This window comes from Spea bombifrons, chromosome 5, assembly GCF_027358695.1.
Source record: "Spea bombifrons isolate aSpeBom1 chromosome 5, aSpeBom1.2.pri, whole genome shotgun sequence".
NCBI lineage: Eukaryota > Metazoa > Chordata > Amphibia > Anura > Pelobatidae > Spea > Spea bombifrons.
Genome location: NC_071091.1, coordinates 45,663,996 through 45,688,622, shown reverse-complemented (window position 1 = coordinate 45,688,622; position 24,627 = coordinate 45,663,996). Strand labels below are relative to the sequence as shown.

The window sequence follows — 24,627 nt, the reverse complement described above, 5'->3', positions numbered from 1 at the left end:
CACGTGACTCTGCTACGTTCCTTCTTTCACTGGGGGCGTGGCCAGAGAAGTTGTTCGAGAGGAAGCAGCAGGGCCCCTGCAGTAGTCTGCGAGTGAGAGATCTGCAGTTCAGGTAAGGGGTTGGGGGAAAGTATTTAAGTATCTGTAAATGAATGAGTATATGAATGTGTGTGTGTGGGGCAGGGAAATGGCATGGCATAGGGAGCCTGTAATCACACTCATATCATGCCCAGGTTTTAGCATGTGCTGGCAAAACAGGCCGAGATGTATGCAGAGCATGGTGTGCAAATGGGAACATAGCTCCAGAGGACAAGAAAAAGACAGAGGTACTATTTGCAAAGTTTGATGAATATTGTAATCCACAAAAAAAACACCACAGTGCAAAGAAAGCTATTCTATGAGAGGAACCAAGGGGGCAGTGATGATAGTCAGACCTATTTGAGGTCTGATTATAAGACGACCCCGATTATAAGACGAGGGGTATTTTTCAGAGCATTTGCTTTAAAAAAACCTCGTCTTATAATCGAGCAAATAAGGTATGTAATAAATGCAGAAAAAAAGGGGCACTTTGCCAAAATGTGTCATAATGGAATGAGCTATAGGAAGCCACAGACACGAATAGTGTATAATATAGATGATTTGGACAACCATTCAGATGATGACACAGACAGCTCACAGATATACCTTGCATCGGTGCAGAACACACACCACTCTGCAGATGAAGCAGTGGTCACCTTACATCTAGGAGATGCTAAGATCCCTGTCAAGTTTGATTGACACAGGAGTTCAGGTAATATGAAGCTCAACCCGAACAAACTGCAGATTGGTGTTGAGGAGGTAAGCTACTTTGGGCATATCATCAGTAAAGATGGTTTAAAACCTGATCCCAACAAGATACAAGCAATCATTAAAATGCAAGCACCAACTTCCAGAAAAGAGCTAGAAACAGCACTGGGCATTTTCAATTATCTGTCAAAGTTTTCACAGGGTTTAGCCCAACAAACAGCACCTCTACGAACTCTACTGCAGAAAAATGCATGCTGGTCTTGGGATGCTAATATACAAACAACATTTGAGAAAATAAAGGCCACTATAAGCAAACAGCCCGGACCCATCTTGAAATATTTTGATGTGAACTGTGATACTGTTCTTCAAGTAGACGCATCACAATTTGGGTTAGGTGCAGTACTGACACAAAGAGGTCACCCAGTGCTCTATGCCTCAAGGGCACTTACGGCAGCTCAATCCAACTATGCCCAAATTGGAAAGGAAATGCTAGCCATTGTCAACGGATGTGAAAGATGTCATCAATATATCTATGGGCGTCCAGTATTAGTGGAAACTGACCACAAGCTTTTAGAACACATGCTGAATGCTGAAATGCTGAAACCACTAAACTTAGTCCCTCCACGCATACAGAGAATGGTAATGAAGCTGCAACCATATGACCTTACTGTCAAATACCGACCAGGGAAAGAAATCCCAATGGCAGACACGCTATCCAGATTGTTTCCAGCAGGACATGAAGCACAGGATAAACCTGATCTGGAGGAACAAGTGCACACAGTTTTAGTCAATGTACCCGTCTCAGATGTCAGACTGGAAAGTATTAAAAAGGAAAACGTTACTGGACAAGCAACTAGAAAAACTTTGCCGGGTCATGTGCAATGGTTGGCCAGAGAAGCTCAAAAAACTACCACCAGAATTACAGGAATTCTAGCCTGTGAGACATGAATTGTCAAATAACGAGGGCATTATCTTCATGGCTGAACGTATACTCATTCCTAGAAGTCGACGGAAACTGGTTTTGGAACAAATTCACCTAGGACACTTAGGCATGGCTCTGTGCAAACGATGGGCACGGGAATTGGTTTATTGGCCTAACAGACTCTGACATTGAGAGGTTTGTGACTCCCCTGGAGTATCCCTTCTCGTGCTTGGCAACGACTGGCTACAGATATTTTTCATACTGAAGGGAATGACTACCTGATTATTGTTGACTATTACAGTAAATACTTCGAAATGGTACAACTGAAGGATCTGAAGTCCTCAACTATAATTTCGGCTTTCAAATCAATACTAGCCAGTCATGGTGTATGTGAAGAACTTGTCTCTGACAATGGCCCACAATTCTCCAGCGCTGAATTTCAATCTTTTCTCCACAAATGGGGCATCAAGCACAGTCCCGTTAGTCCACATCTACCACAGGCTAACGGACTGGCTGAAAAATATGTAGGCATTGCCAAATCCATTCTAAGGAAAGCACAATCGTCCAGGCAGGATGTTCGTTTGGGTCTTCTGAACTAGGGCTGAAACTAATCGATAATGAAAATCGTTTTCAAGGATTTTCATCATCGATTAGTCGAATCGATTTTTATCGATTTTATCCTTATATAATCCGACCTCAAACAGAGATCGGATTATAAACACTAGAATCCAGATCCCCCGCAACGCTGCAGGGGACCTGGATTCCCCTCACTGTCGGCCGGTCTCTCACCTCCGTCTCTCTCCCCCCTCCCATACACAGCCTCCGTTACTACCCTTCACTTATGCTGAGGCTTCTGTGAAGCTGCAGTGTAAGTGCCTGTCCGCAACGGAGGTTCACAAACCACCAGGGAGTCGGGAGAGAGGCAGAGCAGTGTATGGGAGGGGGGAGGAGTCAGAGGGGTATATGGGAGCCACCCTCCCATACACCACTCTGGCTCCTCCCCCTCCCATACACCACTCTGCCTCTCTACCCGGTTCCCTTGTGTCTTGTGAACATCCGTTGCTGACAGGAGGCAGAGTGGAGTATGGGAGGGGGAGGAGCCAGAGTGGAGTATGGGAGGGGGGAGGAGCCAGAGTGGAGTATGGGAGGGGGAGGAGCCAGAGTGGTGTATGGGAGGGAGGAGGAGGCACAGTGGAGAATGGGAGGGGGAGGAGGCAGAGTGGTGTATGGGTGAGTTATAGTGGTGTATGGGGGGTATAACGAATTTCAGGGAGGCAGAATGGCATATCTGGGGGAGTTAGAGTGGTGTATAGGGGAGGTAGAGTGGTGTATGGGGGGTATAATTAATTTCAGAGTGGCATATCTGGGGGAGGCAGAGTGGTGAATCAGGGAGAATTTCAGGGTGGTGCCTGGATTAAAGCATTTATGGGGAGCGGAGTGGCATATCAGGGTGCACAGTGGCATATAGGGGGGTATAAGGCATAAATGGGGGCGAGTGGCATATTGGAAGTTATAAGGCATATAGGGGGTATATGGCATATCGATATTAGGCATATCAGGGGGGCATAAGACATATCTGGGGGTAAAAGGTATATCAGGGGGCTCAGTTGGATATCACTGGCATATAAGGAGTATAAGGCATATATGGGGCACAGTGGCATATCAGGGGCACAGTGGAATCTCTGGCATATAAGAGGTATAAGGCATATATGGGGCAGAGTGGCAAGCTGGGGGTCAGATGTGCATAACTGGGGGCAGTTTGGTAAATAAAAAAATATAAACAAGGCTTTTTTCTCAGTTTTTATTAAATATGAAAAATAGTTAACATGAATTAATATTTACTAATAACTTTGTATTAAAACCTAGTTTGAGACCCCGTACTGCCTCAGCTGATACATAGGGATCAAGTTGGGTTTATAAAAGGCAGGTCTGCGATAAATCATATAAGAGCCCTTTTAGGTCAGTTTGAACAAAATCTCCAAAAAGCAGTTCCCCAGCTGACCCTGTCACTAGATGCCGAAAAGGCGTTTGACAGGGTCAGCTGGAAATATATGATGGAAACCTTGAGTGCCTTTGGAATACAAGGGAAATTTCAACGGGCCGTTATGGCCTTATATAGCAATCCTAAAGGCAGAGTTTTTGGTTCGGGCATAAATTCTAATTGGTTTTCTCTAACAAATGGAACAAGGCAGGGCTGTCCTCTCTCTCCCTTGCTCTATATTCTCTCGTTAGAACCCCTGGCGAGAGACATTAGAGCTTGCCCGGATATAGTCGGTTGTGGAGAGGGTGATCTTCAGAAAATAAAATTATACGCGGACGATGTATTAATTACAATTAAAGATCCTTTAAACTCATTGAACCATGTCTTGGAGTTAATACATAAATATAGTTTTGTCTCCAATTATAAACTAAAACATAAATAAATCTACCGTGCTCCCAATGTTTCTAGAAGTAGAACAAAAGCATGAAATAGAGAAAATGGGCCTGAGTTGGACTAATGAATCTCTGTTTTCTAGGAGTTAAAATCTCAAATACCCCAAGCAATTGGATGGAAATTAACCTTTTGCCTTTGATAAAAGAAATAAACCTCCTACTTAAAAAATGGCGTGGTTTATTTTTATCATGGTGGGGGAGGATAAACGTTATCAAAGCCTATATTTTACCTAAGTTTCTATATTTATTTAGGATGATCCCTTTGAGGATTCCTCCTAGCTGGTTGGAGCTAATTCAACGCTCCTTTAATAGTTTTATTTGGGGTCCTAAAAAACCAAGATTGAGTCTCCGCCTAATCTCTAAAAATAAATCGCAAGGTGGTTTTAGCGTTCCGCTTATCCAAGATTATGCACATGCAGCTCTATTAGTCCACGTCTGTCTAACACAGAGACAGGAAGCACCCTTGGAATCTTGGTATAATTTTTACCCTCTTCTGGACACCGACTAAAAAAGTTTTTGGGATAATGGAAAAGTCTAATAGTACAATATTAAGACAACTCCTTACTTTTTGGAATCAAGTTAAAAAGCGAATAGGGCTAAAGGACAAAATTATAAATACTCTTCCACTCTGTCTTATAGAAAACATCATTGGAAATCTAAACTTAAATTCTTGGAAACATAAAGGCATAGTTATGATAAAAAATTTGTTGGAGGGAGCCTCTATTAAATCTTTCCCACAACTTCAATCTGAGTTTAATCTACCAATCACTGAATCTTTTAACTATTTAAGAGTTAAAAGCTTTTTATTAGACTCAGTGAATTGGAAACAGTCTTCCAAGATACAAGATCTTCTATCTTATTTAATTATAGGGAAAGCTCAGAACAAACTACTTGCAAAAGCATTAAACTTGATTATTTTACTTAAAAAAGATTATTGGCCTCCAGCACTAAAAAATTGGGAGAAAGACATGGGAAGCAAAATAACTATAGAAGAATGGAATAAAGCACTGAATTTAACATACAAAGACATCCATTGTTTAAATTTGAACGAGATGCAATACAAACTTATGAATCGTTGGTATCTCGTTCCAACAATATTAATAAAAATTGCCCCCAGTAATATATCGAATTGTTGGAGATGTGGTTGTACTGAAGGAAATTTTCTCCATGTATGGAGAGTATGGATGAAAGTCTCCTCAAAACATGTAGAGCTTTTTGGTCCTCACTGGAATCTAACTCCAGAGAGAGCGCTCCTGCACTTAAATTTGCCAATATCTACTCAAGAAAGGAAATTTTTATTACATTTGTTGACAGCAATTAAAATAACAATAGCCAGAAATTGGAGAACTTCGGAACCAATTCTTTGGTCAAAAATTAAGACCCAGCTTATATATCAATGCCATATGGAGAAATTGATTACTGCCCAAGAAAGAAGAACTTATTTACACCAAAAACATTGGGAAAAATGGATTAAATTACTCCAAGAGGGCAAATTAGATTAATAATAAGCTTTGACATCAGTGTGTATATTTAGACTATTTACGATAACATCCTAATGATTATATGTACTATATTAATAGCTGTAATTATAATTACTATATTAATCCAGCACTATACTCCAAATAGTTCGATCGGAAAATATAAGATCCATATTATGTTTTGTCTTGTATTTGTAAGTCTTTCTTTTCTTTGTAACATTTGTATCAATTAATGCTTTATGGTTTGAATTGTTTTTGAATTCTTTTTTTGATGTTGTCTTCTTATTGTTCTGTGAAGTACATTTTGTAACAATAATAATTAAAAAAAAAAATAAATAAATAAAAAAATAAAAAAAAACCTAGTTTGAGAAACACTGTGTTTGGGTTCTCGTAGCTTTTATTATGTCAGTAAATAAGAAGGTGAATAGCGAGAGGCCATTGCAATAAAGAGATGAAAGTGTAAATTGTACGTTTTTTATTACATCATAAATAAAAAAAAAAAAAAAAAAAAAAAAAAAAAAAATCGGCCAACTGATCGATTATTAAAATAATCGTTAGTTGCAGCCCTATTCTGAACTATCGTGCAACACCTCTGGAGGGCTTATGTTCTCCTGCACAGTTACTTATGGGCAGAGCACTGAGAACCACAGTGCCCATTTCTCCAAAGAAACTTCAGCCACAGAACCTTGCACACGAGCGTGTAGCTGGCAACAAAACAAAATCATTTCCAAACAAAAGCAATTTTATAACAAATCAGCCAAATCTCTGACACCACTTGCCACAGGACAAGCTGTAAGACACAGAGTCGATGGAAAAACTTGGGAACCTACACGTATAGTACGAGTATCGGAAAACCTCAAGGTCATATGTAATCGAGAATCGGCTGGGTCGGGAACTCAGACGAAACAGATGTCATCTACGTCCTGACTTTTCAAGTTCTACTACATGTACATCAAATGATGCTGCAGCTTCCAGCAGACCCGCCTTAACAGACAAGCCTGACTCGTATTCTGAGGACAACACTGAACCATATAAAACTACCGACACCCTGGGGTTAGCATGTTCTGCGGCTCCAGTTGGAGAGAATGCTCTGAACGCTCCTATTGAATCAAGGGACACCTACTCCAGTTACGGTCGCAGATCGAAGCCTAAAATACGGGAGGACTTTGTTACACATTAAATGCGTAAATGCTTGAGGAGGAAGATGTGATGTAATGTTATGTTGATTTGTGACACTGTTAATGTTGTTAATTTCCAAACTCTAAAGTTCTACCTTAAATGCCAATATATGGTCTACCTTAAGTCCTGTTATGTAACTAGTTCAGTTGGCAGCAGATAGAGTAGGAGAGAGCATGGAATAAAGAAGCTTCTGCCTGATCTGTCTGCCTTTATTGTACATACAACACACAAGGCAACCTGGAGAGAAGTTAGCACAGCTGGCGCGCGCTCCCAATTGCAGTACAACAGCACAGCAACTGATCGGTACTGGAAGGACATATAGGAGAGAGAAAAAAAAGACACATAACACTAATGCAAAGTGGCTGCAGGACCTAAGAGCAGACCACTGCAAACTCCCAAAACAGGAATCAGTCGCCATCACACTAGCAAACATCCAACAGAAGGTCAATAACAAGACCCAGACAGCACATGTCCTAGACATGGTCCAAATCTACTGGCTGACGAAACTGACAGTGGTGCATCCAACACCTGGCAGCACAGATGAACCACCTGCTAGCAACAGGCTCCCACCCAGAATGTCTAACACAAGGAAGGACAGTACTGATCATACCTTCCACCAACACCACCAAGGGCTCCAAGTACCAGCTGTTAGTAGACAGAACAGCCAGAGCACAGCCTGGATCGACTAAACTTCTACGACTTCATGCCACACACGTGGATCTGTGAATGACTGGCGCTATACAAAGTTAACAGGACACCAAGAACCCTCTTCAAGAACTAAATATGAGCCTGGAAGTCAAATCAAGACAACTAGCACAAGCGACCATCAAATCAGCATATACACATTTGTGGGGGGGCGTGTCGTACGTGAGGATGTGACGTCGCACGCACCAGTAGGAGGAGGGCGATGGGTCTCCACGCGGTCTCTCCCGCGATGATGAGCCGGGACGGTTGGGCCGAGCGGCGATCCCAGTGTTTGAGTTGTGGAGGTGCGGAGATGGAGTACGTGCGGGTGGGACCGCTGTTTTGCTGGGCCGCTGAGGAGCAGGGGTGTACCGCAAAATTGACAGGGGCGGTCGGGCCGGGTGCTGACCCCAGCATCCAAGACACGTTGGTGTGGAGGACGGAGGAGTGTGGGCAGGATTGCTGTTTTGCCCGGTCGCTGAGGTACAGGGGAGCTGTGCGAGAAAGCTGTCTAGCTGCTGAGGGCCGCTGTATCCATAGCCTGCTCGCTCTGGGGAGCTGCCGCCTTATTTCAGCCCAGCTGTGCTGACCCCTGCTTCTAAAGAGCTGACGCCAACGAAAGATTCCTCATATATAAGAAGCTGTATCTCCGTGAAAGGAATCACATAACTTTTTTCCACGCTTTTTCTCCTATTTAAATTGGTCTGGGACGTCTGGCCAAGTCAGAAAATATGCAGATAAGTGCTTCAAATTTCATACTATATAATTTCACTGTCTTATCTGAATTTATACTTGGTGCTGATGAAAATTGATCACAATAATATTATGTGGGTCTAAACAGCTCTAATTTCATCATCTAAAGAAAAGTAGTAGGAGAAGGTCTTATATACTTAACGGCTGAGACATGGAAAGCTCCATTTATAAACTTTCCCCCCCCAAGGAAATTAATTGTTTGAACTGTTTTCTATAGGGCATTACCTCTATGTTTGTCTGTGGTTATGTCTACAATCTATTGGAGAACTTAACAAGTATCATTTCATTATCTGAGCTTTTGAGTTCTGTACTGACCGGTAAAGCTCTTCAAAACGTCATTAAGTTAAACACACAAATTTAAAAATGCCGCCTAAACAACAGATATCTAAAAATAGAGAAAAAGACAAAAAAGACTCTAAATTAAATAAAGGAGCTACGTCCTTTTTCTCACCGAGACAAACTAAAGAGTCTCTTGACTATTCTCAGGCAGAATCAACGGCCTCAATGGAAGATACCTTGTCCAGCCCTATTAGATCGGATTCTACTGTCATTACGCAAGACACATTAAAAGGTGCTTTAGACGAGCTATTGAAAAACATAAAACAAGAAATCTCTACTAGCTCTACTGAAATTAGGCTGGAAATCGTTAATTTAACTACAAAAATTACTAATGTAGAAGCCAAATATGAATCACTAGAGAAACAACACAAGATAACTTCAGAATCGACCATAGCTTTAGAAAGGAAATTTGAAGATTTACAAACTAAAATTTCAGAACAAACTTCAACCTTTTTTACTAGATCTAATTAAAGATATGAAGATAGTTGATGATCTGCCTCCTAATTTAACAGATAAATTTTACCGTCTGAGGAGACCCAAAGATCATGCAGATAATACTCCAAGAGACGTAATGGTCTCCTTTACTTCAGTACATTGGAAAGATAATATACTAAAATCACGAAGACAGAATACTTCAATGGATGCAAAGTTCTCGGAAATTCAAATATATCCGGATTTGTGCCCAGGAACCAGAACCTGGAGACGAACTGAAGGAATGGATAATCCAGAACAATATTTGATATAACTCCTTTTTCTTTTTGTCATTTATAATAATCTACATAACTATTCTAATAATGTCGAGAGTAACTAAGGGCTCTATAGAAATTATCCTATATGACAATGACGTTATAATACTAATATGGTCTAAATTTCTTACTTATATGTATAAGGAATTGAAACACCTTTAGAACTGCACACTTTCCTTAGTATTCTGCTCTTTTTTTTTTTTTTCCCCCATCATTATATATATTTAAGATGAGAAATCCGGGTCCATTTAATAATAATTGAATCACTTTAGTACAATATATATCTTGATTTTTCGGCACAATGAATTTCTACATGCATATTATTAAGAGGAGAATGCATAATGAATCATATATATACAAAATTAGGCACTATAACATGATTGAATCGAAACTTTTTGCTTGTCAGTATTTCGGTATATATATATATATTATACTATAATTTTGGGCGCAAGTATTAAATATTAATAGGGTCTTAACCCTTTCTCTTTAAAGAAATTTTGTGCACTTTATTAAGAGGACGGAATTAAAAATATGCTCTATAGGCAAATTAGAAATGAACATACAAATGCACATATCACTTTGTATTGTAATTTTAAGAAGATGGCAACTAACTTATGCACTATAGTAGAACCTGAAACGAAATCTGTATAAGATGATACTTTAATACACTGTTTTTTGTTGTTGTTTTTTTTACTTTTTTTATAGATATCTATTTTAGTCAATAAGACAAAATTGGGAATACCCATTAACACATAATATTTTACTTTTTCTCTAAAACGAACTTTATATGTAGTTTTTCTTTAAGATCTTGACACTCAAATTATTTTCCTTGGTAGAAAATCTCCATATGGTGGCACTTTAATCACTTTAGCTTTATCTTATAAAATTGGGAATAATAATTTTTAAAAAACAACGTATGGATTAAATGTTTAGTCCCTACGCACAATTAATTTTATTGCACTTTATCAAGAGAATAACAATCAAATCACTTTTGATAGCAAAATTGGAAATGAATATAGCTATAGGACTATTAAAATCACTTTGCACTTTATCTTCTCTTTTTTTATATATATATTTATATTAGTTAATAGGATAAATTTGGGACCAATGAATAGGATATATTTATTGCACTTTAATATATATACATTTTTTATTTATTTTTTTACGATGAAATTTATTCACATTTTATTAAGATGATGGTAATTAAATCATGTTTTGTAGCAGAATTTGAAAAGAAATTCTTACACGATGGTACTTTATCTTCTTGGCACTTTAGTCTTGAAAAGGCAACAAGTATAGGAATGCACTTATCACTTTGTATTTTGGTCCATATAATATATGTACTAATTAACAAAATAATCTTGTGAGTTAATATTAATACATCAACAGGTTTTAATTTCTCCACCTCTTTAGATAAAGAGATATCCATGCTCCTTATTAAGAGGATAGTAAGTAACCCAGGGCTCGACAAATCCCAGGCGCCAGGTCGCCATGGCGACAGAGAATTTTGTCCTGGCGCCTAGGTTTAGTCAGCCTCTTAAATCCAGAAAAAATTGTGGATGTAAGAGGCTGAGTCACCACACGGGGGCGCTGCTGCTGTCTGCCCAGGAGTCTGGGCAGACAGTACAGCCACTCAGAGCCCGCCCCAGAGCCTGAGATCACTCCCACGGAGTGATCCTGTACGCTGAAAACACGGTTGCTGGAAAACCAGCAATCGTGTTTTCAGCTGCCGCAGGCAGCTTCAGGGAAGGGGGTTGTGTGTTGATTGGGCCCCCACACAAATTTTTTAAAAAACAACCAGCACTGACCTGAAAGTCCAGGGTGCTTCCAGGTCAAACGCTGTGAGTTTAGTAAGTGGGCTGATGATGATCAGATCACTCCTGACCAACTGTTAGTTTAAAAAAATCCTGGCTCCTAACTTTTTTACCTGGCGCCTAGATTCACAACAAATTTGTCATGCCCTGAAGTAACCTATGAATTATAGATGAATTCTAAATGAAATCTCTACATGAATGCACTTTATCAATTTGGCACTATATGTGTTCATTCATTGGTTAGCTTTTTTTTCCACAATCTCCTAGATATCACCTAAAAGGCATAATTAACAAAATATGAATGCGTTTTCAATTTTTCATCATTCTGCACAAAGAAATTCATAGGTAGTTTACGAAGATGGTGGAAAAAAAAAAATAGTAGGATACATAGAAAGATTCGAAATGAAATCCTTATAAGATTGCACTTTAATGCACTTTATGTTCTGTATTTGATAGATTTTATTAATTCATTCTGTAGCAATATATGCCGACCCACGCCCGGGGGGCTCTCATTGTCAACTAGGATACCCATTTGCACTCCTCCTTTTGGTTCAATAAGAACCTAAGTGTGCATCCAGATAAACAGAGTTATTTTGATGCATATGTCTTGTTTAATTATGTCTAAGTACAATTTTTATTTTGTTTTTCTTATGTTTCAATATGTGTATGTTTACTTCCGAGATGGAGTTGGGGGGAGGTGGGGTGAGACGAAACAAATTGATATGAGTTATGGGCGAATGACGGCCCCTGTAGTAGAAGGATCTCAAAACTACCCAATAAAACGGGGATTAAGTGTATTTCGGTAAATACTCGGGGGCTCAATTCGCCAATCAAACGAAACAGAGTATATTCTTGCTTACGTAAAGAAAAAAATAGACGTGGCTTTTTTCCAAGAAACACACTGGAGGACTTTAGACAAAATCAAATGGGGCGGTAGAATATTTCCCACTATCTGTCAGGCATCGATGTTAGACAAAAAAAAAAAAAAGAGAGAGGAGTGGCCATTGCATTTTCAAATAGAATACGGACTAAAATTAATTTTTTTAGAGCAGGATGAAGAAGGGTGTTATCTCATATGGGTTGGGACTCTCAATGACATAAAATATACGTTAGTAAATATCTATCTCCCTAATACAGCCCCACTTTCATATTTCCAAAGAATTCTAGATAAAGTTGACAAAATAAAAACTGGAGTACTTATTATGGCAGGGGACTACAATTGTTTTCTAGACGAGAAAATGGACAAAGAGGTTGAAAGAAAAAAAAAATCAATAAAAACCTAAAAAAAAAAAAAGAGCAAAATCCTTCTGTAAAATTATATTAAAAGCAGAGTTATATGACTTATGGAGACTGAAATATCCCACTACAAGAGATCACTCCCACTTTTCGAAAGTACACAATACCTTTTCGAGAATAGATATGATTTTTGGTGATGGAAAAGCAGTAAGTCAATTACAGAAAATAAAGATGAAAGATAACGTTTGGTCTGATCACAGTTATATTATCTTTGAGATAAAGGACAGGTGGGAACCATCGCCATTTACAACATGGCGTTTGGACGATTATATTCTATACTCCGAAGAAAATAGAAAGCATATTATAGAGATGACTAAAGCCTTTTTTTTTTTAGAGAACAAGATAGCGCAAACAACACAAGCCATTAGATGGTGTGCCTATAAGGCAGTAATAAGAGGCCACTTCATTAAAATAAAGAAAAGGAGCAGCCATTAAATGAACTTCACATGGCATACTATAATTTAGCTTTAAAAGCTAAGATTAATCCAACAAAAGACTCTATACTTCAAGTACAAATCATTAGAGATAAAATAAATCAAAGGGAATTAGAAAAAAACAAGATATTACATGGAAAAACTAAGAGCAACATACTATCACAAAAGTAATAGACCAGATAACATTTTGAGTAACCAACTTAAAAAGAAAAGAGCAAATGAAAAAATAACAAAAATAGTTTCAGATGGCCGTACAAGATTGTCTCCAGAGGATATAGCTGAGGGATTTAGGTTATATTACGAAAATCTTTATAGTAGTTCAAATGAAGTGAATTATATTGATATAGAAAAATATTTGGCAACAATAAAATTACCAACACTGTCTGAAGAACAAAAGGAAATCTTGTATAGGCCATTGGAGAAAAAGGAGTTAAATGACATTAATCGATAAACTTCAGAAATATAAAACCCCAGGTCCAGACCGCTTCACTAACCTATTCTATAAAACTATGAAATCAGAATTATTAGACCATTTTATTCTGACTTTTGAAGAAATTGCAAATACGGGTATACTTCCAAAAGAGATCTTGCAAGCCAACATTCTCCCAATATTAAAAAAGAATAAGAATCCAGAGGAATTAAAAAGCTATCGTCCCATCTCCTTAATTAATGTAGATATTAAGCTATTCTCTGCATTATTGGCAGAAAGATTAAAATCTACATTAGATAATCTGATACACTCAGACCAGGAGGGGTTCGTCCCAAGCAGAGATTCCACCAACGAACTAGACCACATAGAAAAACATGGTTACCCCCTCCTGACCCTCTCATTAGATGCCGAGAAGGCTTTTGATAGGGTCAGTTGGGGGTTTCTTAGGGCCACTCTTAGAGCATTTGGAATCTCGGGCTGGTTCTATAATGCTATTATATCTCTTTACTCTAACCCCAGCACACAAGTAGTTGGACAGGGATTATGCTCTTCCTGGTTTGATCTTAAAAATGGCACCAGACAGGGATGCCCTCTTTCACCAATTCTTTATATTTTTACTTTGGAATCTTTCGCTAATAAAATTCGCACTAACAGGCATCAAAATAGACAATGAAGAATTTAAAATATCGCTTTATGCAGATGATGTGATCATCACGATAACTAATCCATTAATTTCAATGCAATATTTTTTAAGAGAAGTGGAAAACTATAGTTCCGTGTCGAATTACAAACTCAATCTCGATAAAACCATAGTACAAGCTAAGAACATCAGTGCTCAAGATAAAGTTACTCTATCTAAACAATTCTCTCTAAATTTAAAAAGTAAAGCACCTAGGGATCGTTATCCCCGAGAAGATTGACAATGTAGTGGAAATAAACTTTCTCCGTCTCTTAAGAATATCAAATATTTTTATAAAAGAAGGGAGACAAATTGAATTGTCTTGGTGGGGCCGAGTTAACGCTTTGAACTCTTATTTAATGCCAAGATGGAGCTACCTATTTCGCATGCTACCATTAAAATTCCCACAATGTTGGCTCGCCATAATACATACGTCTTTTTTAAATTTTGTTTGGAAGGGGAAGATCCCCAGGATTAATGCAAACCGGATGAGCGCACGGGCCATGGATGGAGGTATGAGTTTTCCACAGGTAAAAAAATATTACGAAATCAGTACATTGTATCACATTGCTAAAACTTACCAAGAAACCTCCAGACAAGAAGTATGGTACAAGATAGAATGTAAGTCGTGTGAGATAAATAGTCTAAATAGACTTATTTGGGCCTTGAAAGATAAAGATATAGTAAATAAGGTTAAAAGTAAAAATATGATATTAGAGAATATCATACCGGAATGGTTAAAAATTAAAAAAAAATTGGGTATCAAAGATAAGCTAATTGATACATTAAAGTTCAATATTCTGGAAGAACTTATTGACAATATCTCATTAGAACATTGGCAACAAGCAGGAGTTAATACGATATCAGACATAATGGCATAATTCCCTTTCCCTCTATCTTAAATAAATTTAAATTAATAAAACCAACTATCTTTAACTATCTACGTGTAAAGAGTTGTATTAACAAACATGTTTTAACTCCACAAGATATATATATTAAGAAACTTGCTCAAATCTTCAGTCCAATAAAACAAACGAAACTTTTCTCAAATGTGCAGAAATAATAAGGTTAAAAGAAGGAAATACCCCTACTATGAGAATAATCTCAGATTGGGAGAAAGAACTTAATATCTTGATACCCGTTGGAGATTGGTTAAAAGAGATTAAGAACTGTCTATCTAGGGTACACGATCTCTCCCTCCTGGAGACACAATATAAGGTCATAAATGGTATTTAGTTCCAACTCGTATTTCTAGGATGTTTCCATCGAATTCTAATACATGCTGGCGATGTGAACAATCTATTGGAACTTATATTCATATTTGGTGGTCTTGCCCCAAAGTAAATATTCTTTGGAAGGAAATTCTCTCTTTTCTAAAGAAAATAGATAATATTACAATCCCAGATACTCCGGCATCTTTAATACTGCATCTAGGATGGCCCCCCTATCTCAAACTCAGTTGAATATAACTATCCATACTTGTATAGCTGTTAAGAGATCAATAGCTAGAATGGAAACAAAACAAATATTTAAATTTGTCCCAAGTGATAAACCAAATTAAGTTTCAGTTTACAATGGAGAGGGAAGTGTCGCGTGCAAACCATATGTCTTTCAAAAAACCTCAAATATGGGATATTTGTCTTCAAAATGTCAATAGTATAAGTCTACTCAGCATGCAATACTCAACGGGTCTTGTCTCATAATACCCCTCTCCCCAGCTTCATCTCGGATGTTCGATGTTCTTTGTAGTATGTTTTTTTTTGTTTGTTTGTTTTTTTTCTTTCTTTCTTTCGTCTATGAGGATAATAAGTAACATAAGCAATAGAGTATTTTTCGTACTGTACAATCCACCTTCGTTGTTTTACCTATTTATCCTTTGATGTGTCATAATGTTTTTTAAGTAATTTAAAGAATAATTAAAAAAAAAATAATATACATAAATAATAATAATTAAAAAAAAAAAAACCCAGCATATACAAGGTGATAAACTGTCCTCTCTGCTGTTCTGTATATACTTGAGCCCTAAAATCACCCACCTCCTCTATATGGATTGAGTCGCTGATCCACCAGACATGCTGATCCACCAGACACGGATTCACACTGACGACACATTGAAGTCATTCGGACTAGAGGGGTGCAGCCAGTCTAGTAAACCAAGACTGATGGCGTGGAACTACCAGCATGGCACATAGACATACAGACCAGCTACAAAGTACCTTGGTATCCCATAATCACTTGGGAAACATGATGAAGAAGCAGCAACATTCAAGTACCACCAAACAGTAAGGCAGATTCTCAAGACCCAGCTCCATTGGAAGAACAAGATCGGCTCCATCAACACATACGCCCTGCCAGTCACCAGATACCCTGTTGGCATAGTAAGCTGGCTAAAGGAGGACATGGAGGCTGTCTGTGTGAAGACCAGGAAGATCCTCACAATGCTTTCCATCCCCTAACCCAGAGGCTGTACATCAGCCAGAATGAAGGCAGGTGGGGTCTAGTATGTGCCAAAGCCATTGTACTGGATGAAACCCAGAGCATCTGGGGGGGGATCATCAGAAGGTGGCACTCAAGGATGAGCTGCTGAAAAAATGCCTGAATCAGCAACAGACATGGAAGGAAGAACAAGAAAAGGAAGTATCATGCAATCTAAGAGCCTGCATTTGATGTACTGTGACATCCTATCAGTGGGAGTGGACCTGGAGCATATACACACACAGTTTGTGGCCCCATTCTGCAGAGTACTGCTAGGCGAGTAATCAAGGAGCAAACTAAACTAGCTAGGCTATGGCATTGTGCATTTGGCTTTGTTGTGCGGGCAGGATTAGAGATATAAATACAAGATTCTCACAATTATGACTCCATTTTCAGGCCATCTCTCTGCTCCCCTTCCAAAGTACAAGTACCAGGGTACAAGATGGGTAGCTAGGTGTAAGATGTGGCCAAGGTCACAGTCAGGCAATTAATATTCCCTACTTTGTGTTATATGTTAGAACACTTTCACCTAATTTGTTTTATTTTAACCCCACAAGGACCGGGCTGTATGGAATATATACGCAAAGCTTTAGTCCACTAGTAAAAACAAAACAAAAAACGCAACAGTATTTAACCCCTTAAGGACCAGGCTGTGTTTTACCTTTTGTACCATTGGGACCGAGGCGGTTTCAACACTTTTGCAGTGTTAGTGCTTAGATGTAATTTTCTCCTCACTCATTTAGTGAACCCACACAAATTATATGTTGATTTTTTCAGGACAAGAAGGTCTTTCTTCAGATACCATTGTTTTGATCGTATTATTATTATTAATTTCCCATAAAAAAAATAATAAAATATGATGAAACAAAAAAAACATTTTCTGACTTTTACCCCAAAAATCTTTTACTCATCCAAAAAAGCTAATGAAAAAAACCTACTAAATATATTCTACTATTTGTTCTGAGTTTACCCAATGTTTTTATGTTTTTTTTCCTGCACGTTATGGAGCATTAACCCCGGGACCGGGCTCATTTTTCGTTTTGTACCCTGTGGGACCGAGGCTGTTTTGACACTTTTGTGGTTCTTGTGTTCAGCTGTAATTTTCTCCTCACCCATTTAGTGAACCCACATAAGTTATATATTGTTTTTTTCAGGACAAGATGGGCTTTCTTCAGATACCATTATTTTGATCGTATCATCTTATTTACTATATAAAAAACATGGTGAAAAATTGAAAAAAACCACATTTTATGACTTTTATTTGAAAAATCTTTTACTCACCTAAAAAAGCAAGTAAAAAAACTAGCTAAATAGATTCTACTACACAGCCCACCCAGAGGTAAGTGTTTGGTGTCGCTGGATGCCTCCTGATCGAGGCATTCCAGCGACACCATTTAAGTTAAGGAGGCGATCGTTGATCGCCTCCTAAACGCTTTTAAAACGGGCGTCCGCCGCCATACAATGTATGGCGGCTGTTGACGCCCCGGGGAGGGGCCAGACATGGCCCCCGATGCCGATCTCGGCCTTGCTGAATGCCTCGACATCGAGGCATTGCAGCAAGGCCGTTTAAGCGAAGAAAGTGATCCTTGATCACTTTCTAAGCTTATTTAATTTTTTGACGGTTCAGGACCGTCAAAGGTCATTTAGTGACCTTCTTGTTATGACGGTCCTGAACCGGCAAAGGTCGCGAAGGGGTTAAGTACAAGTAGCGTTTTGCCATTTCAAAACCATTTTTTCCAAATCTGGTAATTCTTCCCCCCCCATGTGCCATTTCGGGTATCGTTGAAGACGGCCAACGCAATTTACCCCATCAAATCATATATTTTTGAAAACTAGACACCCCAAGGTATTTCAAATACTAGAATTTTAACTCTTTCCATGCACTAATTCTACCACCAGTCTGTCAAACTTTGTGGTAGTAATTTATTTTGTGTTTTTTATCGCTAAAATTGCTCTTCAGGTATGGATTTACAGCTCCTGGTATACAACACTTTCAAACAACACCCCAATATGTGTTCAGCAACATCTCCCGAGTATAGTCGGGTTGTTTGGGAGGTAAAACGCCACATTTAGGAAGTGCACATTTTTTAACTTGGAACTTTTACATCTGGTCATTCTGCCCCATGTCCTAATAGGACCATCTTTGAAGCCGGCTAATTCAATTTACCCCATCATACCATATATTTTTGAAAACTAGACACCCCAAGGTATTTCAAATGCTAGTATTTAACCCTTTCCATGCATGAGATTCTACCACCAGCCTTTGCCACACTTTGTGGTAATTTTTTTTTTTTTTTTTTTTTTTTTTACACAAGTTGTACTTTGGGTATAAATTTATAGCTCCAGGTATACGTCACTATCAAACAACACCCTAATATGTGTTCAACAACATCTCTCAAGTACATGCATGGGTTTGACTGCTGTTTGGGGTTAAAAGGCCACATTTGGGAAGTGCGCTTTTTTCCCCTGTTTTGGTCAGTCTGTGCCTATGCCCTATCTTTGAGCCCGGCCACTACAATTTACCCCTTCAAACCATATATTTTTGAAAACTAGACACCCCAAGGTACTTAAAATGGTAGTATTTAACCCTTTCCATGCATCAGATTCTACCACCAGCCTTTGCCACACTTTGTGGTAGTATTTTTTTTTGGTATTTATTTCACACAAATTGTACTTTAGGTATACCTAAAGTACAATTTGTGTGAAATAAATACCAAAAAATTTATAGCTCCAGGTATACATCACTATCAAACAACACCCTAATATGTGTTCAGGAACATCTCCCGAGTGCAGTCATACCCCACATGTATGGGTTTGTCTGGTGTTTGGGGTTAAAATGCCACATTTTGGAAGTGCGCTTTTTTTCCCCCCATTTCGGTCAGTCTGTGCCTATGCCCTATCTTTGAGCCCGGCCACTCCAATTTACCCCATCAAACCATTATTTTTTTTAAATTAGACACCCCTTGGGTATTTGAAATGATTTTATTTAAATTCTTCCATTTCAGGATTTTTGGGAAGATACAGCGCTAATTTTAGCATTTGCTCATAATAATAAACTTTATTTTTTTATTTAATTCTTTTTGGACTTTATTTTTTTTACATTTTGCTGTAACTGGATAGTTCCTCTGATGCATAATAATTTTTAAATGTTACCATGTTTTTTTTAAGCTTTCCCCCCCCCCCCCATTTTTTTTTCTTTTTTTTTTTTATATTTTACTAATCACATAGTGATTAGAAAGCTGGGCTCCATTGACTTGTATGGTTGAATGCAGTACCTGTATTCAACCTGCAAGTGGAGCCAGAGTTCTCTAGAGGGTCTGGAGACCATCTAGCAAACTTTTTCAACTTTTTCCCGGGCGGCCGCCATCTTGCGGAAAGCGAAGATCACCGGCAGCAGCGGCTGTGACCGCTCTCCGGGCGTCTTGGGGTAAGTGTTTGGTGTCACTGAATGCCTCCTGATCGAGGCATTCCAGCGACACCATTGAAGTTTAGGAGGTGATCGTTGATCGCCTCCTAAACGCTTTTAAAATGGGTGTCCGCCGCCATACAATGTATGGCGGTTGTTGACGCCCCAGGGAGGGGCCAGACATGGCCCATGATGCCGAGGCATTACAGCAACACCGTTTAAGCTTAGAAAGTGATGGTTGATCACTTTCTAAGCTTGTTCAAGTCTCATGACGTGTCAGGCACGTCATAGGTCGTTAAGTGACCGTTTTACATGACGTGCCTGACCTGGCAATGGACGTTAAGGGGTTAAGCAAGCAATCAGAATACCCCATTTAGCTAAAGTTTTTAACCATGTTGACGTCTCCGGCAAAATCCCCAAATACGTTTTGGAGGCTTATGTAGTCATCTAACCACCAAAATATATCTTTCACTAGATTAAAACCATATAATTCATTTGGGGTATATGAAAGAAATTATGTCCTGCTACAATGATTTGATTAATATACTGCATGCATGATTTCATCCAAGTGAAAGTGTCATCTCTGTATACTCGAACGTGTTAAGCCACGCACATTGTGGTATTATATTTTAGCTGATCTAATGCAATATATTTGGTAGCACTTAAACTTTTTTTTAAAAAAACTTACCGTATTTGCTCGATTATAAGACGACCCCCCAAAATCTGAATATTAACTTAGGAAAAAAAAGAAAAAGCCTGAATATAAGACGACCCCAAAGGAAAAAAGTTTTACCAGTAAATGTTAATTCATGTAAACTATTTTTTTTAATAAAAGCTATGATTGAGAAAAATATTTTTTTTGTTTTTATTTCCTTGTATTTTCCAACCTGCCCCGCAGTTATGCACATCTGCCCCCAGGCTTGCCACACCAATATGGCACTGTGGCCCATGATATGCCTTTTAACCCTCTATAACCCTCTATAACCCTCTATACCCATGGTATGACTTTTGACCCCCTATGTGCCACTCTGCCTCCAGAGATGCCTTATACCCCTATATCCCATTCTGGCATTAAAGGGGTTAAAATGCATATTATGGGGCAGAGTGGCATATAGGGAGGTATAAGGTATTCCAGGAGGCAGAGTGGCATTAAGGGAGTTAAAAGGCATTGTATAGAGCACTCTGCCTCCAGAAATGCCTTATACCCCTATATGCCACTCTGGCATTTAGGGGGTTAAAAGGCATATTATGGGGAAGAGTGGCATATAGGGAGGTATAAGGCATTTCAGGAGGCAGAGTGCTCTATTAAATGCCCCCTTAACGCCACTCCAGAAATGCCCTATGCCCCCATTTAACACACACACACACACACCCTATACCCCCATTTAACACACACACACACACACACACACCACACCACACACTTGTACTTCAGGCATGATTACTTCAGGTCTGGAGAACCTCTTGAAAAAAAATTTTATTGGGTGCCGCTATCCTGTGAGAGGCAACATCTCTTGCAGCGGCGCTTGTGACCACTCTTCAGGGGTCACAGTGTGTCCTGGAGTGGGTTTTCAGTGTCGAATGCCTCGCTATCGGGGCATTTAAGAGAAACCATTGAAGCTCAGGAGGAGAGTGTTGAACGCCCCCCAAACTCTTTTAAAAATGGGTGTCTACCACCATATGTAGACATGGACACCCCAGGGAGGGGCCAGTCTCAGTATTGCTGAATGCCTCGACCTTGAGGCATTACAGCAAAACCTTTTTAGCAAAGAAAGCCATGCCAGGCCTGTCATTGGTCATTAAGGGTTAAAGAGGAAAGGGTAAATGTGAAGACATTAAGAAAAATCACAGAGGGGGGTAGAGACCTCCAGAGTGGCATATAGGGGTATAAGGCATTTCTGGAGGCAGAGTTGCACATAGGGGGGGTCAAAATGCATTTCATTGGGTACAGTGGCAATTAAAGGGTTAAAAGGTATATCATGGGGCACAGTGGAATATAGGGGGTATAAGGCATTTTTGGGGCAGAGTGGCAAGCCTGGGGGCAGATGTGCATAACTGGGGGAGGGTAGGTTGGAAAATAAAAGCAAAATATTTTTCTCAATGATAGCTTTTAATTAAAAAGAAAAAAAAAAGTTTACATAGTTTACATGAATTAACATTTACTGGTAAAACTTTTTTCCTATAGGGTTGTCATATATTCAGGCTCTCTTTTTTCCCCTAAATTAATATTCAGATTTTGGGGGGGGGTCATCTTATAATTGAGCAAATTTCTTAATGGGGGGGAGAGGAGTAGTCTGCACAGGGTGCCTGAACATCTAAGGCCAGTCCTGTTGCTAGGGTAAGCTATTGGAGTACAGTGAATTCATTGTCATGTTCAAGAAACCAGTTTGAGATCATGCGGGCTTTGTGACATGGTGCATTATCCTGCTGGCAGTAGCCATCACAAGATGGGTACACTGTGGTTGTAAAGTGAAGAACATGGTCATCAACAATACTCAGGTAGGCTGTTGCGTTTAAACAAACAGTGTTCAATTGGTACTAAGGGGCCCAAAGTGTGCCTAGAAGACGTCCCCCACACCATCACATCACCACCAGGCAGGATGGATCCACGCTTTCATGTTGTTTACGCCAAAGTCTGACCCTACCATCTGAATGTCGCAGCTGGAATCTAGATGTACCTGTAACTATATTATAAATATTTCCCTTAATAAATCCATTGTTTATGATTTATAGCTAACATGGGATTTTTACATTTTGTTGAAAACTAGTGATACTAACCAATTACTAAAATAATTGCTTTTTCCTCTTAAGTAGTCACTCTTTGCAGTCATTCCATAGAGCTCACCATTTCACATCTGCTTTAAACATAGATGGATGGGTTAGGTTTGATAGTCTTGGACCAAAAAATTCTGATCCCGGACCAGATCTTCAAATGAAAGTTGGAGCAAAGGTTGAACACGCTGTTTAGGTTACTAATAATCGGTTTTAGCAAGAATACTGTATTGGTGGTTTGATGCAGACTACAACAATTAGGGAGAAAAATAAGGGAGATAATTACATAGCATAAAACTTGAGGAAAGGGAGAATCTTTCATCAAACCAAAATGGTAGGAGGGTATAAATAACATAGGAAAAATTAAAATCCGGGGACAACAGCAGAAAGTGGAGATTGATCCAGGTAGGATATGATATGACCAAGACATATGGCACAGGATATGGCAATTATGATCGAACCCGTTTCTCTAAGTAGATAGAAGATGGAGGGAGTAGCTAAGAAGGGAGAGGACACCAAGAGAGGCATGTGCCAGTGAGTGGAGTTGTACCTCTGATGTTTGAAGTATCCCTTTAATACTAATGTTTCATGTAAACGCTGGAATTGCTGAACAGATCAGAGACTCTATTATAACTAAAGCCAAATAACAGTTGATTAAATCAAAATAACAGTAAATTCAAATTAACTGTTAAATTTTTTTTTTCACAACTACGAAATCCAGAAATCTGTCCAAGGAGCTTTCTCTAGTAACATTTCAAGAACCCCGCTTATGCCTAGCTCTTCACACGTAGCAATTCTACGTAATACGCTTTTTGCATATATTTATTAAATACGCTTATATTCGACATTAGCAAACAGAAATCGTGTTCCAAAGCTTAGTTATGGCATAGGATTATGATTTGGTTACCTGCACGAATGATAACGGTGCGCAAAGTGATCTGGTACCCTTTTGTACGCAAACGACCAGCTCAGCCAAAAACGTACGGTACGTGTCGGCATCCCCTTCTTGAATTATAGCCACTTTGAAACCACCATCATCCCGCAGCATTTCCACGTAGGTTGTAATCCCATACACCTCGTTATATATCCGTTTTAAAATCTGTGGCGTGTCAAGTATTTCCAGAACTTCCATGATTAACTCTGCGTTAACAAAAACACAAAACAGAACACGCAGGCACGGTCTTCACGCGGTGTACTAGGAAACTGCTGAAACGTTTTTGTGGGATGGGATTTCCTTTTAACCGTCACATGGCTAGAGTAAAGCGCGTACGGGCTTCATATATTCAGGACCGGGGTTTTTTTTTAACCATTTTTGCACTGAATGACCAGAGCAGCTTTTGTGCTTTTGCGATGACATTATTCAACTGTGTTTGCCCACTTACTCATTTAGTGCACCCACACATTATATATTGCTTTCTTTTCAAATAATAAAATAATTATATATATATATATATATATATATATATATATATATTATATATATACATATATATCATCATTTAGTATGAAAAATATCTAAAAATGTAGGGAAAATTAGAAAAAAAAGGAAATATTTTAAATTTCAACTATAAAAACTAAATGTAACCAGTGCAAATGGGAAAAAAATCCAAAAAGTGTATTTAAGTACCATATTTGCTCGATTATAAAATGACCCTGATTATAAGACGACCCTCCAAATCTGAATATTAATTTAGGAAAAAAAAGAAAAAGCCTTAATATAAGACGACTCTATAGGAAAAAAGTTTTACCAGTAAATGTTAATTCATGTAAACTATTTTTTTTAATAAAAGCTATGATTGAGAAAAATATTTTGGTTTTATTTCCTTCTATTTTCTAACCTGCCCCCCCCCCCGGTTATGCACATCTGCCCCAGAAATGCCTTATACCCCCTATATGCCTTTTAGGGTAAATCAATGTTTATTAAGGTTTTTCAGTTTTATGGGAGAAGGAAGGGGGAAGGATACAGAAAATCAAAAGAATCAAAGGGGGGGGGAGGGAGCA

General features: G+C 38.7%; 1 protein-coding gene across 1 annotated transcript in view; it reads right to left on the bottom strand.

Moving 5' to 3' along the window:
- TERT (telomerase reverse transcriptase) overlaps positions 1–23,777 on the bottom strand; it is a 360,451-nt gene extending 336,674 nt beyond the window's left edge. The window contains exon 1 of the mRNA XM_053467313.1: positions 23,534–23,777. Coding sequence (XP_053323288.1) covers positions 23,534–23,758 — 225 coding nt within the window. The 5' untranslated portion in view covers positions 23,759–23,777. The remainder of the gene's footprint in view (positions 1–23,533) is intronic.
- Positions 23,778–24,627: the final 850 nt, after the last annotated feature.